The sequence below is a fragment of the Mandrillus leucophaeus genome, unplaced genomic scaffold (genome assembly GCF_000951045.1).
Source record: "Mandrillus leucophaeus isolate KB7577 unplaced genomic scaffold, Mleu.le_1.0 Scaffold3, whole genome shotgun sequence".
Lineage (NCBI taxonomy): Eukaryota > Metazoa > Chordata > Mammalia > Primates > Cercopithecidae > Mandrillus > Mandrillus leucophaeus.
This window is the reverse complement of record NW_012103142.1, coordinates 4,741,718-4,757,894: the sequence shown is the minus strand read 5'-3', so window position 1 is coordinate 4,757,894 and position 16,177 is coordinate 4,741,718. Positions and strand designations below refer to the sequence as shown.

The 16,177-nt window shown below is 44.9% G+C and overlaps 1 protein-coding gene across 1 annotated transcript in view; it reads right to left on the bottom strand.

Moving 5' to 3' along the window:
• The window catches only part of CMTR1 (cap methyltransferase 1), a 54,323-nt gene that overhangs the window by 17,159 nt on the left and 20,987 nt on the right, over positions 1 to 16,177 (bottom strand). Inside the window, exons 5-13 of the mRNA XM_011986623.1 lie at positions 14,007 to 14,099; positions 12,474 to 12,545; positions 11,176 to 11,270; positions 11,005 to 11,077; positions 5,491 to 5,689; positions 4,620 to 4,738; positions 2,640 to 2,736; positions 2,194 to 2,326; positions 1,291 to 1,470 (exon numbers count right to left, since the gene is read on the bottom strand). Of these exons, the coding sequence (XP_011842013.1) occupies positions 1,291 to 1,470; positions 2,194 to 2,326; positions 2,640 to 2,736; positions 4,620 to 4,738; positions 5,491 to 5,689; positions 11,005 to 11,077; positions 11,176 to 11,270; positions 12,474 to 12,545; positions 14,007 to 14,099 (1,061 nt within the window). The remainder of the gene's footprint in view (positions 1 to 1,290; positions 1,471 to 2,193; positions 2,327 to 2,639; positions 2,737 to 4,619; positions 4,739 to 5,490; positions 5,690 to 11,004; positions 11,078 to 11,175; positions 11,271 to 12,473; positions 12,546 to 14,006; positions 14,100 to 16,177) is intronic.

Sequence of the window (16,177 nt, the reverse complement as noted above, 5' to 3'; positions counted from 1 at the left end):
TAGTAGAGACAGGGTTTCACTGTGTTAGCCAGGATGGTCTCGATCTCCTGACCTCGTGATCTGCCTGCCTCAGCCTCCCAAAGTGCTGGGATTACAGGCGTGAGTCACTACGCCCAGTCACGTTTTTTATCGTAATAGGGATGGTAGGCTACAAGGCTATATGCATTTGTCAAAACTGATTAAAGTATACACTTAAGATTTGCATTTCACTTACAGAATTACACCTCCACTTTTTTAGAAAAAGAAAAGTGGTTGGTTATAGAGTTGCTTAAATACTCTGTGCTATTGGAACCACTGAAAAGAAGTCCAGTTCTGCCATGCTTCTATGCACACTTGTTCAGCCAAAAGACATGTTTCATAACCCAGAAGTGTTATAAAGCCCTAGCCAGGCGGATCCCCGGGCCTGTTTGTTTCCTCATCTATAACATGCTGAAGTTTACTGTCTGCTCCACTTTGGTGCCTACCATTGCTATCAAAATGAGGGAGCTTATATGGTAGTACTGTGGAAAGTTAAAACACAAGGCAATACTGGAAAAATAGGAGAGAATAGGACAAAGACTTCTTCCCCTTCTGTGATTCTCCAGGGCCACCTATATCTTCAAACTTCTCTGGGGGACTTAAGGTTGGACCCTTAACTAAGGCCTTTCCAACACCTGTTTGTCCCCCTAAGAGAGCACTTTCTGTTGATTCACTGCTACTATACAACCCCCCAACCTATCTCCAGGCACTTTTTTCTAAGGCCTGCCCACTGAGAAAACTAAGCCAAATGTCACAACTTGAAATTATTACCACTAACGGAGTGGGGAAAACAAAGAAGATACAGAAAACAGCATTTGGATCACCAGTTGGGAAACTCATGAGCTGGCAAAAGTTTGGGCACTTCCAAAGCATGTTATACACATGCTTTCCATCCATCTCCTGCCTCCAAACAGGGACTTCTCCAGGCAACAAGCATGATGGCCTTCTACAAACAGCAGCAATTAAAGGGAAATTACTCCTGCCTCCAGGGACACAGGCTGCTCTCTGTCAGCTATACACAGGCTCCTGTGGGCAGGCCTATACTAGCCAGGCACCTACCTGCCACCCTTGGGATAGGGCCTGGCAGCAGGATGGGGGTCCCTGAGGGTAACTAACCAAAGTCCCAGGCAGTCCTGGAACCAGCAGACCATACTCAGTTGCCAATTTGTCGGGGTTGACAAAGTGATACCAAGAGCCAACCATTCAGTCTTTCACTCTCTGGTCTTCCTTAGGACCTCAGTGGTGCCAGCAAAAACCAGCCCGTTGGCTTACCTCTCATTGGACCGTATCATGTAGTCAGTAAATTCATGGTCTCCCTTGATCACCTCCAGGGGGACCACCAAGTTGACGTCGGAATCAGTGTTCCGCAGCTGATTGAGTTTAATATTCACTGCGAAGAGGTAATCCCGAACGTCATCTATGCCCACCTTCAGGCCCTTGCACACCACATACCTGGCAGGAGATACTCTGTCACTCCACCGAGCAAGGGCTTCCTCCCCATACATTCCTTTCCCCCAACCCCTTGTGGAATCACAAAGCTTAACAACTTCCCTATTCAACCTTAGGCCTATGCACAAAGAACAACACAGACCCTTTGCGCACTAAAGTTCCCCTCAAATCCTTCCCTGTTAAGCTCTATTTCTACTCTCTATGGCAGTAGTTCCTAACTTCCCTGTGACAGACGGGCTGTGTCACAATCACCTGGGGAGTCTGTCAAATTACAGACCTAATGAATCAAACTCTCCCAGGAGAAGGCCCAGAAATATGTGTTTGTAACAAGCCACCCGGCAATTCTGATTAGTTGCGTTTTCTCTCACCTTGTGTGTGGGCAGTGTCACACTGGGACCCCAGTAGTGCCTTTGGATAGCAGCTCCTTGCCCCTTCCCAGCCCATGCCCCCCGAAGTGTCCCTACTATTGGTCACCTTCTCCTGGACCAAGCTGAGAGTCCCTCACATAAGCATGGAGAATAAGGCTTGGGAGAAGGAGGCAGAAGCTGAACTGGCACATCACAAGACCAAAAGATCCAGGAATCCTGAATCCTGTTGGCTCTCATCACTTCTTTAAAGTCAAGGTTTTAAATGTAGCTTAAGAGGTCATGCCAGAGAGATGCACCACGATTTGCTGTTCTGACATTTAGCCAACTAATCTGGCTAATATAGAGAGAAAGGCTTCACCTCTCTGAGTTGGCAGGACGGCTGGTAATAGGCTTGAAGAGACAAACTCGTTCAAAGCAGCAGTACAGCAGGTAGACAAGCCCCACACTAAACGGTGTGAACAGGTCAAAGGTTTTACAGATGAAGTGGCCTCCTAGATTAGAGAGAAAACACCAAAAGCAGCCAATGGGTCTATTCCAAGAGATGGGTGAAGTAATCTTGGGAGTAAATATGACAAAGTCAAGGAACCAGCACCTGGGTCTGTTAAAAGTCAGAGACAATTTAAGGGCGAGAACCGGTTTTGAAGGGGACTTTGAGGGTTCTTTCTCCCTAAATTACTCATTTAGCTACCTGTCAGCTAACACAAGCAGATTTTTTTAACTTCCCCTCCAACCCCTTATACATGCTCTTGTCCAATAGGGCCTCTAGTGGGTCCTGGGGTGAGGAGACAGCTGAGGAAGTGTCACCTGTCCGGACAATGGACAGCGCCATGAGGAACTGACACAGAAGCAGCTGCTTGCTGAGGATCTCCTGCAGGTTCTCCTGCCCCTCCACCGAGAAACCCTGAAATGAGAGCACAAGGAATGGGGTTGGAAAGAGAAAGGAGAAGGACTGAGAATAACATCACTACCTCATCTTCATCAAGAGTTCTTGAAGTGTTTTCATTGATCACCATCTGACTGATGAAGCAGCAGCTCAGTGTTGAGTTATTTTAGAAGGTCACTGGGCTTGTTAGATGGAGTAAGCACAGGACTCAGACCTACCACTGGACCAGCTCCACTTTCCTGTTCTATCGTTCCCAGGGGATGGAACCAAGCCTACTTTTCCAAGGAGATGGTCTAGAAAGTGTTTTAACTCATGGGAATCCAGGGAAGAGTAAGGCAGAACAGAGGCAAAATATTGGCTAGTCAGAGGTCAACCACAACATAAGAAACAGAATGCTCTGGTGAGTCCTAACACGACCAGGGAGTGAGTGCAGTGAGAAAACTCTGCTTCGGCTTCCCACTCTGGTGACAGGAGAAAAGTTAACCTTCCTAGTCACAGTAATCTTTCTCTGTTGACTCAGGTTTTACTTACAATACCCCCTTTTCTGTCCTAAGACCACAGTGCCTCTTCTCTCCAGCTGGCAGACTCTCTGGCCAGGGTATTTACCGAAAGAATGTGTGATGCTATTTCTAGAGTGGTCTCCCTCCTTGTGAGATCCCAGCAGGAGACAGAGAGTAAGGCTTACATAAAAGTAAAGGAGGCCAGAGGACATCAGGTGGCAGAGTGTTGTTAAATGGGTATAGTTTCTGTTTTGCAAAATGAAAACTTCTGAAAATCTGTTTTACAACAGTGTGAATAGACTTAACACTGCTGTTAACACTTAAAAATGATTAAGATGACCAAATTTGTGTTTTTCACAATAAAATAAAAAAATAAAAAGGACACTGACCTCTATTAAACAGGCCCCAACCAGGCCAGGTCTCTCTGACTCAGTTCTACAAAAGTGATAGCTAAAGGACTCAGGATAAAAAATGTTTAGCAGCGTCTTCCAGACTTAAAGATGCTTCTCAAAATACATGTCTGATTATGGAGTCAATTTAAAAAAAAAAAAAAAAAACCCTGGGTCACCCCTCTACACTGCTGAAGTGCTGAAGCAGAAAGCCCTTGAGTTCACAACTCTATAGCTGCCGCACTGCAACAGCTGCCTCATAAGCACTATCAGACTCCCACATCTGCTCAGCCAGAGCAGCACCCCCCTCACAGCCAGCCCCAAGCCTGTCATCTGTTGTTCCCTGCTGTGCACAGTGCTTCAGTGAGCCTGGGCATCTTTGGATATCACGCTGACATCCTGCCCACCTTCCTTCAGTAGCCACACAGCTACTGCTTGAGAGGCCACCCAAAGAGCCCCAGAGGCTTTTCTCAACTCTAGCTATATGACCCTGGAGCAGCTGCCACATTGTCTGTCCTTCCTCTAGAGTAAGTGGTGGCTCACTCCAGAAAGGAATGCCTGCATTGTCAGATTAGTGGGTGAGAGCTTCTGCTGAACAAAGCTGCAATGGGCTTCCCTCTGTACCTCAAGCAGCTGCCCGTAGACAAGGCCTCTTGAACTTTCACTTTAGCCCAGCCCTGATAAGAGCCTCCCATGGATTCCCGTGCTGCCGTCTTTGGTGAGGTGGCCATCTGTCAGCCTATGAGAGGCTTACAGGTGACCATGTATAGACAGCCTCCCCCAGGAGCAACACCAAGATCACCCTACTCCAGGCAAAGGTATCCACAACATCAGTCTCTACAAAATTATCATTTAAAAAATGTACAGAAAGAATAAAAATGCATCCCCTACAATCTGAATTGTGAAATATCACCTTTGGGGGCAGCTAAAGAACCAGACAAAACAAACAATTCTCAAACCTCTAAAATAACAAATCCTTAATGCATCAGTCTATGGAAAAAAGGTAACCTACCCCATCAGCCATCAGAAAGTGGACACCCTTGCGATCTGTGTTATCCAGGACAAAATTCCGAAAAGCAGAGATGTTCTCTGGGCGGGTGATATCTCCATCTCCATCAATCCCACCCTCACCTGTCAGAATACAAGAGTCGTAGTGAGTTCATCTGCCCTATACATGTCAGGAGCTGGGACACGAGTGCTCTGGGACAGATAACACAGGCATCAGGTGCCTCGAGAACTAGGGCCCATCCTGCAAGGCTCCCTTACAGTGATGGACCAGGAGGAAGAATAGTACCCTGCTATAATGAAACACAGTCCCAAACGGGTTGACCAACCAAAAGTCATCAACTCTTGGAACTTTCTCTTCAAGACCCAAATTGTGGTTAGGGTACCAACATCTAGGCATCAATTTTTTAATAAGGACTGTTTAGAAAGGACTTAGGATTTGCTGCCAAATTACAATCAACATAGAGCAGAGGGACTGCTGTGGGTTGCCGAGCTGTCTGCAACCCAGTGCATTCCACACCTGGCACAGAGGACTAGAGATGGGCATGGGTTTGTAGTTGTTAATAACCCTGCCAGTTCTCAGCCAGAGATCAGGCAGCTTCATTATCTCCTGCCACCACAAAAGCAGAGCGCTCCTGAAAGGAGGAATTAATAGAGCCTTGATGAGAATCTGCTGAGGGAGTGTTTGACCTGTATTCTACAGGCCCAGGGTAAAAAGGTATAGTCCAGAGGAAACCAAGATTCTGACAAGATCTGTGAAGCCCAGGGTAAGAGACAGGAAAGAAAACATGTTATGTGGATAACAACTGCTTCTGACCTGAAGTCCCCCTACAGGGGCTGTCCCTCATATCTCCTAGTACCCTCCTCAGTGTCCCTACCATAGTAGGGTTCGAAGAGTTCACTGGAAGCAGAGTAGAAGTCCTCCAGCTTGAAGTCATTAGGGCCCTTCAAAGTCATTCCAAAGCCCTTTGCATGCCACTTCTTCCTCCACAGCACATACTCTGAGAAGCCACCTGGGCCTGCACAGACGTCGGCAAAGTACAGAAGCTCAGCTTCCCGGTCCTTCACCAGTGGCTTCTGCAAAGGGAAATGGAGGACGGGAGAGGAAGGAAAACAAGACAGCTCAATGGGGAACAGGACGGAGAATGCAGGGAGAGTAAAATAAGCCTTTCAACAAGTACAATCCAGAGCTCCCACCAGGGCCACAGCACCCAGGAAATGTATCTTCTGGTGATCAACACCCTTTAGTGTTGCCTCACCCACTCTCAAAATACCCACAACACCTATCACATCACCAGGCCTAGCTCAGACTCCTCATAAAAACATCTTCATGGAGCCGGGCATGGTGGCTCATGCCTGTAATCCCAGCACTTTGGGAGGCCAGAGAGGCGGATAGTCTGAGGTCAGGGGTTTGAGACCAGCCTGGCCAACATGGTAAAACCCTGTCTCTACTAAAAATACAAAACATTAGCCAAGCGTGGTGGCACACACCTGTAAACCCAGCTACTCAGGAGGTTGAGGCACGAGAATTGCTTGAACCCGGGAGGCACAGGTTGCAGTAAGCTGAGATCGTGCCACTGCACTTGAGCCTGGGCAACAGAGCAAGACCCTGTCTCAACAACAACAACAACAAAACATCTTTATGGGTATCTGACTGTACATTTTTTATTTCTCACAGTGTTTTCCTCACCATAGACTGCCTTTCAAGAGTCCTACTGAACAGAATATGCCCCACATTACAGATAAGGAAAAAGAGGCACCAAGATACAAAGTCACAAAGTAATCTGTTCACAGCCAGTCTGCAACAAAACTAAATTAGGGTCCAGTTGGCCTAACCACTAGACTCACGTCTTCCTGTCCAACCAAAGCCTGGGGGGCTCTAACATCACCCTCTCCCAGCCACAGGAACCTCCCTTTTCCCATCATAGCCTCTGTCTTCCCTTCTCCCCTTCCTCCTTGGCTCTCCCAACCACCTTTTAAAAAATCCCAAATAACTTTTTATTTTGGAATTATTTTAGATTTACAGAAAAGGTGCCAAGATAGTACAGAGTTCCTGTACCCCTCAGCCAGTCTCCAGTTTTGTTAACACCTTACACCATGGTATGTCTGGCAAAACTAAGAACATTGGTACCTTACTATTAACTAAACTCCAGACTTCATTTAGATTTCACTAATGTTCTTTTTCTGTTTGGGATCCAATCCAAGACACCATATTGCATTTGGTCTTTCTCCTTTTTTGCACTCCCTTTCTTCTTCTCCTGCCCAGTGCTGGGTGTGGGGTTGGGGCAGGGCACAGTCAGAAGCTGACAAGACAGAGAGGGAAGGAAATACTGGTGTGCAGCAACAGCAGCTTCCAGGCAACTGTCAGAGCACCCAGCAAACTCAGGACTGACTAATCATCACTTGAATTTTGGCATAATTACATTTGTGGCTCCTTGAGTAGCTTTCGCTCTCTCCCCCCAGCATTTCTTTTTTGTTTTTTTTGTTTTTTATTTTTGTGGCAATGCGGTCTCACTCAGCCCATGCTGGAGTGCAGTGGTGCAATAATAGCTCACTGAAACCTTGAACTCCTGAGCTCAGGCAATCCTCTTTCTTCAGCCTCCTGAGTAGCTGGAACCGCAGGCACACATCACACATTCAGCACATTTTTTTTTTTTTTTTTTTTTTTTTAAGAGACAGGATCTTGGTATATTGCCCAGGCTGGCCTCAAACTCCTGGACTCAAGCAATCCTCCCACTTCAGCCTCCCACAGTGTTGGAATTACAAGTGTAAGTCACCATGCCCAGCCTAGCTTTATCTCTTAACCTCACATTTATGCTGAACCCAGTACTGGCCCATATTGTATGTTTATACTTCTCTTTTACGCAAATGCTAGGTATGCTCTTACCCACACCTGAGCCCTAGACAGTGAAATTCTACCCACCCTCCACAGCAGAGAGGATGAACCATTTGCACTGGTGACAACAAAAGGTTGAGTTATACAAGTGGGTAACTGCAAAAGACTAGAGTTGGCCTCAGACCATGATGAACACTCAGCCAGAAGAGGCTCAGGGACCTCAGTCTTCCCTCTCTACAGGTTCGGCATGGCTGAGTACTGGTCTGAAGTTCTGCAGGTGCTAGATAACGATCAGAAAGCTTTAGGGGAAACAGTCCCAAGAAAGAAACAGATATACTAACGTTTACAACCCAATCACTTCTTGGTGAGAGGGGCCTTTCTTCTGATGATAGCTATCTAGCTTTATCAAAATAGTGAAAAAGTCTCTGGAGAAAGTGACTTTAGCTAAAAATAAATGTCATCATCCTGTTATAAGCCCACTCCAGGCATGCTGGGTCTTAATCATTCTTTCCCCACTTCCCTACTAAGCCACCCCAGCATTCTTGGTTCCTGAGCCATCAATTATTCATCTTTTTGGATTATATTCATTTGCACACAAAAAAGACCTAATGGTATTTACCAAGAACATTATGTAGCATCTTCGAGTCAGCCTGGTGGTAATGAGGCAGGGGTCACAAGTTTAAGCCCTACACATACTGCAAAGAGGGAAAACAAGGTTCTTTGCCACCGGCCGTGCCCTCTGAGTGAACCACTGGTCCAAAGGAAGACTGGGAGATGGATGCAGAATGATCGATGCGAGCACCTCACCCCTGAAAAGGGGGCATGAATATGACCTCGTTCTGTGATTTCAAGACGTATGGTTGTTATAGGTCATGGCCAGGAAGTCTTTTCACAGGAAGGACAGCTGGGGTTCTCAGCCCTGCTACTTACTGCCTGTGCAGTCAAGGACAAGTACACAATATAAGTCATTAAGCTTGAGCTTGCTCAGTTATAAATTGGGACTGATGCAGGTATTTCTCCAGGCTGTCGTAGGACTAAATAAAGTATCCTATATTGAAAAGCTTTACAAACTGTGAAGTATTAAACAAATCAATGCAAGATGATATTGTACTCAATCAGATCAACTTCCTCAGAGTCAAAACTCTTGTCCCTTTCCATGTTTTTCTCTTTCCAGTGGTGAGTACAGCAGCACTGCGAGTACACTCAATGGAAATTAGACAAATGATGTCTACATTCAGTTGTCTTCTGCAGTGCTTCACACATAATGTATTCTTGTCTCAACAACATCCCCAGGCACATGAACCCCTGATATAATGTAACAGTTTATAATATGCTTCCATATACTCCAAGGATCTAAATTTCCCTCCTTCCTTTGTCTCTTCCAGTTCTTGCTTACAGCTTCTTTATTTTCTGCCCCTCACCCGCTTTCTCCTTTACCATAACCTGCAGCACCACAGACCTACTTAAAAACTTCACAGTTGGCTGGGCGTGGGAGTTCACGCCTGTAATCCCAACACTTTGGGAGGCCAAGGCAGGTGGATCACCTGAGGTCGGGAGTTTAAGGCCAGCCTGACCAACATGAAGAAACCCCGTCTCCACTAAAAATACAAAATTAGCCAGATGTGCTGGCGCATGCCTGTAATCCCAGCTACTTGGGAGGCTGAGGCAGGAGAATCCCTTGAACCCAGGAGGCAGAGGTTGCAGTGAGCCGAGATCGCGCCATTGCACTCCAGCCTGGGTAACAACAGCAAAACTCCGTCTCAAAAAAAAAAAAAAACAATTTCAGAGTCTGCTCTATCACTTGTTATCACCTCCTAACCTCTCCACATTCCAAGCTTCAAATTCTCCTGCTCTTAGTCTATAATTTGCCTGATCCAAGAGCCACTACGACCCTACCAAATGTAGGTGTGTGCCTGGGCCTTCAGCCACTCCCTCTTCTGCTGGGGACTGTTCTAGTGTCTCTGCTTGCCTGAAAACCACACCAAGCCTGTTGGGCTTGGCTGTATCTCTGGTCTTCAGGGGAAAACGGAAAAGAAAAGAGAGAATAAAACACTAGGGGCTCATGAGAAATCACTTTTTTTATAGTGGAATGTAGAGAAACATTTCTGAAAGGGCAATTCTCCGTGGCCACTAACAATCAATTCAGGTCAAGAAGCTGCCTGAAGCATTACAAACACGGCTGCCTTTTCCTATGTAACTAACGTCTCTACCCTCGACCTGAATGGTACGATCCTGATGCCTACTTCATTTTCATGACAGCAAAAGGCAATAACCAGGTATCAGCTGCTGGAGGCATTTATATTCAAAAGCCAAAAAAGACACTGTGACTTCCCATCAGCTTGACAGAGCTCCTCTGCCAGGCAGGGGTTTAAAGGAAATCATTTGGAGTTCAGAAAATTAAATCAACATTATATCAACCTAATTTTCTCAAGATGCTAATTCCAAGAGCCCTTTTGTGCTGCCTGCTGGTACTGGGGAAAGAGGAGGGAGACCTGGGAGCGAAAAATGAGTAATGGCTGGAGGGGCTCCATGCCAGTTTTGCCAGCAAGGAGGAAGCAGTTAGGTAGGTGGAGCTGAAACATTAAAGAACTTGGAAAATAAGTTTCTTTAGCCAGTGGATAATCAGGGGGTCTAGTGGAATGAGGGTGAGTGAAGCAGAAACAGGTTTGGGGATAGCTGGCTCCTGGCCCTGTCACGGTCAAAGAAAAGTAACTTTCTAGGACCAGGTAAAAATGCTTTGAAACCCTGAAGAGTATTCTAGAATGAAATTTCCTTTTTTTTCTTTCTCTATCACTATGGAGAGTCTACATTCAGAGAAATGAGATGCAGCAGAGTAGAAAATCATTTTGCTTTACCACTTCTTGAAAAGGGCCAAAGCCTTATAATTACGATCCCACGCAAAGCTTGTTCAGAGAGGCAGAGAAGGAAAGTGGCTCAGTCTAAAATTACAGTCTCAGTGCTGGGACAACTCTTAAGAGCCTTTTGGTTCTACCCCAGCCCTCTGGCAGGTTAGTACAGCTCATTTCAGAATGAGGCAGCTGAGGCCCAAAGAAGGTGTAAACTTAAGTAATCCCTCCTGCTTCATAAATGCTACGTCCCTCCTCACCACATTCCAACAACACAGGCTAGATTTTCAGATACAACACTGATTTTAAATAGATCAGTGAAAAGGCCCACTGAAATGCCCACATTTCATCCAACACTCAAACCATATTTCCCAGTACTCCCCTCTCATACCAGAAACAGCACCCAAATCAGGTGATGTCACCAAGTTTCAATCTGGAAAATAGCTTGCTATATAAAAACGATATTCACCCTTTCACTCTACCTTCTGTAGGGTTAGGGGCTTGGATTCCAGGACTGAAGCCCTGGAGACAACTGCTTCACTCCTGGGACCACAGAAGCACTGTGGGACCCTATCTGAGGAGCTCAAAGCAAAATATCTCCATCACACAGTCAGAATACTCTCCTAGCATTGAACAAACGGCAATGGCTGAGCCACTGAAGCTTAAACCCACTTAGCACCATGAATTCAAAAGCAGAATCTTGTTCTCACCCCATAAGAGTCCCGCGGATTTGTGAACATGCGATCAAACACAAAATCCATGTTAGCCATCTTCATTGCTGCCCTGCAATAAAGCAAGACAGAAAAGTACTAGATGTACTAGGCTCAACTGAAAAGGTAGAGCAGGGAGCATCAGGGGAGGGGAGGGAAATGTCAGCAAACCTGTTTAGAAAGAAGACTCCTCGGATCATCTCGTAGGGATTGGCCCGAGTCCGAGCTCGCCGCATCTCTTCCCCATCCAGGACATCAAACACGCTCTGCCCAGAGAATCAGAACCTCAAGGTGAGCTCCAGGACAGGAAAGGGATCTTAAGAGCCTGCAGTGCCCAACTAACAGCCCTCCAAGGAACAAGGTTCCTGTGGCATCTCAGCTCTGAAATGTCTCACTGTGTGACCCTAGACAGGTTGTTTAATCACTTGCTCAACTACCTTGCCGGTAAATTGGTAAAAAAAAAAAAAAACAAACAAAAACAAAAACAAAAACAATGTAAGCAGGTGCCTGGCACATTAAAACAGCACCCGCTGGTTAAAAAACAGCACCCGCTGCTACACACAGAGCCACCACTGGGAATTGCTAATCTTCATAGTAAATCTGTTTCTCCATCCCATACCAGCAGCTACTCTCCAAGGGATCAAAGTTCTGGTATGAAGGCTTACCTGACTAGAGCTCACTTAGAGAGAGGAGAAACAAACAAACAAGACCAGCGTTTTCTGATGGCATCTACCACACAGTAGCGATCCCTTCTCTCAAACTCCCCTGACCAATTTCCTCTCTAGATAAAAAAATCCTCACATTACCTGAGTTCCAGTCACCTTATGGATATTCCCAACCCTATGCCTGCCAAAAAGTAAAATCTGTGAGGCTAGTCTGAGGCCTGCCTTCTTCACCAACCCATTTCCTCCTCAGTTTCCCTGACTCATTCTGCCCACAGACAATGTGATTCTCAATTAGGCCAAAAAGTATCAAGGGGAGGCTAACATTTACCCAGGTACTTCACACCCACTATTTCATTTAGTTCTCACAACAACCCCAAGAAATGAGTATTTTCTCCTCATTTTATAGATGAGGAAACTCAAACTCAGAGAAGGTAAAGGAACTGGGCCAAGTTCACACAGCAGAAAGCTGCAGATCTTGGATTTGAATCCCGGCCTATCTGATGCTGAAGAATGACTCCAAACCTTTTGCTATACCAGGCCCTCTCAGGATTACAATGAACAGACCCACTGAGGTTAGGCGGATCCATTCTTGGCTGCTGACCACAGGGACAGCACAACACCCACAGGGCAGAACGGTCACCCGAGAAAAGGACAATTTGCAGATATGAACCAAGCTATGCATCTGATCTCCAGTAAAAATCTTAACTTTAGCCTTCCCACAACCAACTCAAAGGATAAATGGAAAAGTCCAGCAAATCACCTCCCACAAGGTTTTCATATCTGGTTCTAGCCACAAGACCTTACCTTACACTGCAACACACTATGAAGCAGCTCTTCCCCACAAAACTCTGTTTCATCTTCAATAATCATCTTTCTCTACAGGGAGAAAAAAGCAGTAAGTAATGACCACATATGACTGCAATTGTCAGGGATGAAGGAAGAAATTAGGGTTCTAAGTAAGTAAAGCAAGAAGGGACTTGGTTCTCTGCGAAGAAACATCAATCCCTGAAGGGTGGGAAAGAGAAAATCCTAAACCCCTCTGGCTATTCTCCAGATGGCTGTGAGATGAAGCACCCCCTTACCCCCACCCCGGGAGCTCTGAGTAGAGCACTATATGGACACAAGACTCATGAATGCTGAGGCTGGGAACATCAAACAGGAAGGAGATATTCAAGCTGTCTAACCCAGGAGCACCAAGGCAGAAGGATGGGGAATGCCTCAAATGACAAAAGCTTGCCCTTCCACCAGGAAGCCTCTCACTCTGTGATGAGTACAAATGCATGATACTAGGCACTGACCTGGTAGCATTTCAGAAAACAGGGACGTTAAGGGGTCTCACGGGGATATCAAGTGCAACCCCCACATGAGTGAAGCCACTTCTAAACCAGTGAAACTCAATCTCTTTGGTCTCAGGTTTTACACTCTTAAAAATTATTGAGGATCCTAAAGAATTTCTGTTTATGCGGGATAGATAATAGATAGATAATCTATTATCTAGAATTCAAATAATTATATTTGAAATTAAAACTGAGATTTTAAAAATATTTTTAAATTCAGTTTAAAAGACTAATGTTAACATAAATACTTTACAGAAATATATTTTTGGAAAAATAATCATATTTCAAAAAAGAAAAAAATTAGTGAGGACAGTGGTATTGTTTTCCATTTTTGCAAATTTCTTCAGCATCTGGCTTAATAGAAGGACAGAGCTTCCTCTCTGCCTTTTCATTCAATGTTATAATATCACATCATAGCCTCTGGAAAATTCCACTGGACACTTGCAAGAGAATGAGGATGAAAAGTGCAAATAACTTTTCAATATCATTATGAAAACAGTTTTGCCCTTGTGAACTCCCTGAAAGGGTCTTAGAGATCCCCGGGAGCACATATACTTTGAGAACTGCCCTCTAGACCTATTGATTTGGTGGCCATCTACTTTATTCTCACAATTTTCCAGAAGAAGATTAAACAAATTCCCTCTGTAACAATTCCATCATTACTTTCTGAGGACAATGTCCTTTCATCTAGCAGTGATCAGAATATACACAGATATGTATGATAAGCCACTTCAAAAGGCATCCATGAAAAGACAGAGGTTATACATTTTGTCTGCCTTATAATTTAAATGACTCGGAGAAAAGAAAAAGCCCTGCCATATCTCCGAGGGGCATACTTGTAAAGCTCATGACACTCCCTCCTGACACAGCTTTATTCCTACCAACGTGAATGGTCAGATTCACATTTTTCTTAAACTGCAAGTATATGTACATACCAGACTCGAGCAATTGAAGTCAAGAGGGTGCCAAGAAGTCAGGGTACATTTTCCTGAAAGCCTACCTTTCCCACGACCATCCAATCGCTCATTTCCTGAGTGTCAGGAATTTCAGTGGTACATTCTGGAAACCATGACACCTGCTCACAGGCACTGGGCTACAAACAAAAGAGAGGCTAGTAAGACAAGTATGACAGACCCTCAAAGCTAAACCCCAACTCATCAAGACTTACCCAAAACAATCAAAAGGGACTGAGACAGACCGAAAAGGGTGCAGGTTGCTGAAGCCAAATGCAGTGGTCAGACATGAGAAGTGAGAGCCACAATTCTAAAGTTTAACTTCTAAAGGCCAGCTCAAATTCTGCTTAGAATCCTTAGAAACTTCTCAAACCTAAGGTTTCTTTCATTTGTTCCATCATTATTTAATGAATACCTACTATGTGTTAAGCACTCAGAATGCAGAGTTAAATAGGACATGGTACTTGGCAAAAGGGGTTTGCAATCAGAGCAGTGAAGACACAGAGAAGTAAACAGGCAGTTATCACGTATGATGTAGGTCTATGACAAGATAAGTATATCAGACTTAATGACAATGAGTCTCATCTCCTGATTCCTTTCAAAGTGTTATTCACAAAACAATCCAGAAACGGGTAAATAGGATTCCTAGCCCATTCATTCTAAGACAGAACAAAAACTGACATCTCTAATGGCTGCTTCCTCTTAATTTTTCAATTACTTTCCTATCAGGCCAAAACTGGGCATTAGAATCATCTGCAGTGCTTCTAAAGAGTGCTGATGCAGCTGGGTGTGGTGGCTCATGCCTGTAATCCCAGCACTTTGGGAGGCTGAGGTGGGCAGATCACTTGAGGTCAGGAGTTCAAGACGAGCCTGGTCAACACAGTGAAACCCCGTCTCTACTAAAAATACAAAAATCAGCCGGGCGTGCTGGTGCACATCTGTAATCCCAGCTACTTGGGAGGCTGAGGTGGGAGAATCCCTTGAATCCAGAAGGTGGAGGTTGCAGTGAGCTGAGATCGCACCACCGCACTCCAGCCTGGATGACAGAACGAGACTCCATCTTGAAAATAACATAACATAACATAACATAACATAACATAACATAACATAACATAATAAAACAAAATAAAATAATAAAATAAAATAAATAAAATAAAATAAAATAAATAGTACTGATGCCTGGGGCTGGGCACAGTAGCTCATGCCTGTAATTCCAATGCTTTGGGAGGCCAAGGTAGAAGGACTGCTTGAGGCCAGGAGTTTAAGACCAGTCTGGGCAACACAGCAAGACCCTGTCTCTACCAAAAAAAGTCCAAAAAATTAGCCAGACCTGGTGGCACAGGCCTGTAGTTGCAGATACTCAGAAGGCTGAGGTGGGAGGATATCCTGGGCCCAGGATTTCGAAGTTGCAGTTAACTGTGTTTATGCCACTGCATTCCAGCCTGGGCAACAGTCCAAGACCTTGTCTCAAATAAAATAAAAACTAAAAAAAAGTACTGATGCCTGAGACCCACCTCCAGAGTATAAGATTCTGCTGGTCTGAGGTGAGGCCTGGGGATAAGTTTTCAGAAGTCCCCAGATGATTCTACTGCGCAGGCAGCGCTAAGTGCCACCAGGATAGAGAAACATGAAATATAAAACCTAAACGGATGGCTAACCTGCATGGCAGCTTCACATATTGGCTCCCAAGCAAGTGTGGAGAAAAGATTCACCATTGCAAATTGAAGCAATGTGATTAAAAGTAATATTACATGCTCTGAAAGGCATAAAATGGTATCACAAAGCAAGGTCTTGAGGGCAAGCCAACCAGCATCAACAGAGAAAAAGTTGAAAAGAAAAATTACTGAAGCCTTTTGTCCATGAATCTGGCAGTGAATCATGGTTTCTTCTCCTGGTCAAATCTATCACATTTAAGCATAAAGGTGACAGAGTTGGTTATAAATTATAAACTCTAGAGAACAAGAAGCTCATATAAACTTGGAAAGAAAAAGCAGACTCAATCAATGTCCCAATGGAAGTCTGACTATTATAACTACCTACAGAGTGGACTTTGTCCAGAGGGTCATACCCTGTCCTCTACATTCCTAGGCTGCAGTAGCCACTAAGCACGTATCCTGTGGTAACTCCAGGATTGGATATCCACCCCTGGACACCCAGACTCACCTGCTGTAAAGAAGTGGCTGCCAACTGACACTTATCTCTCTTTTTTTTTTTTTTC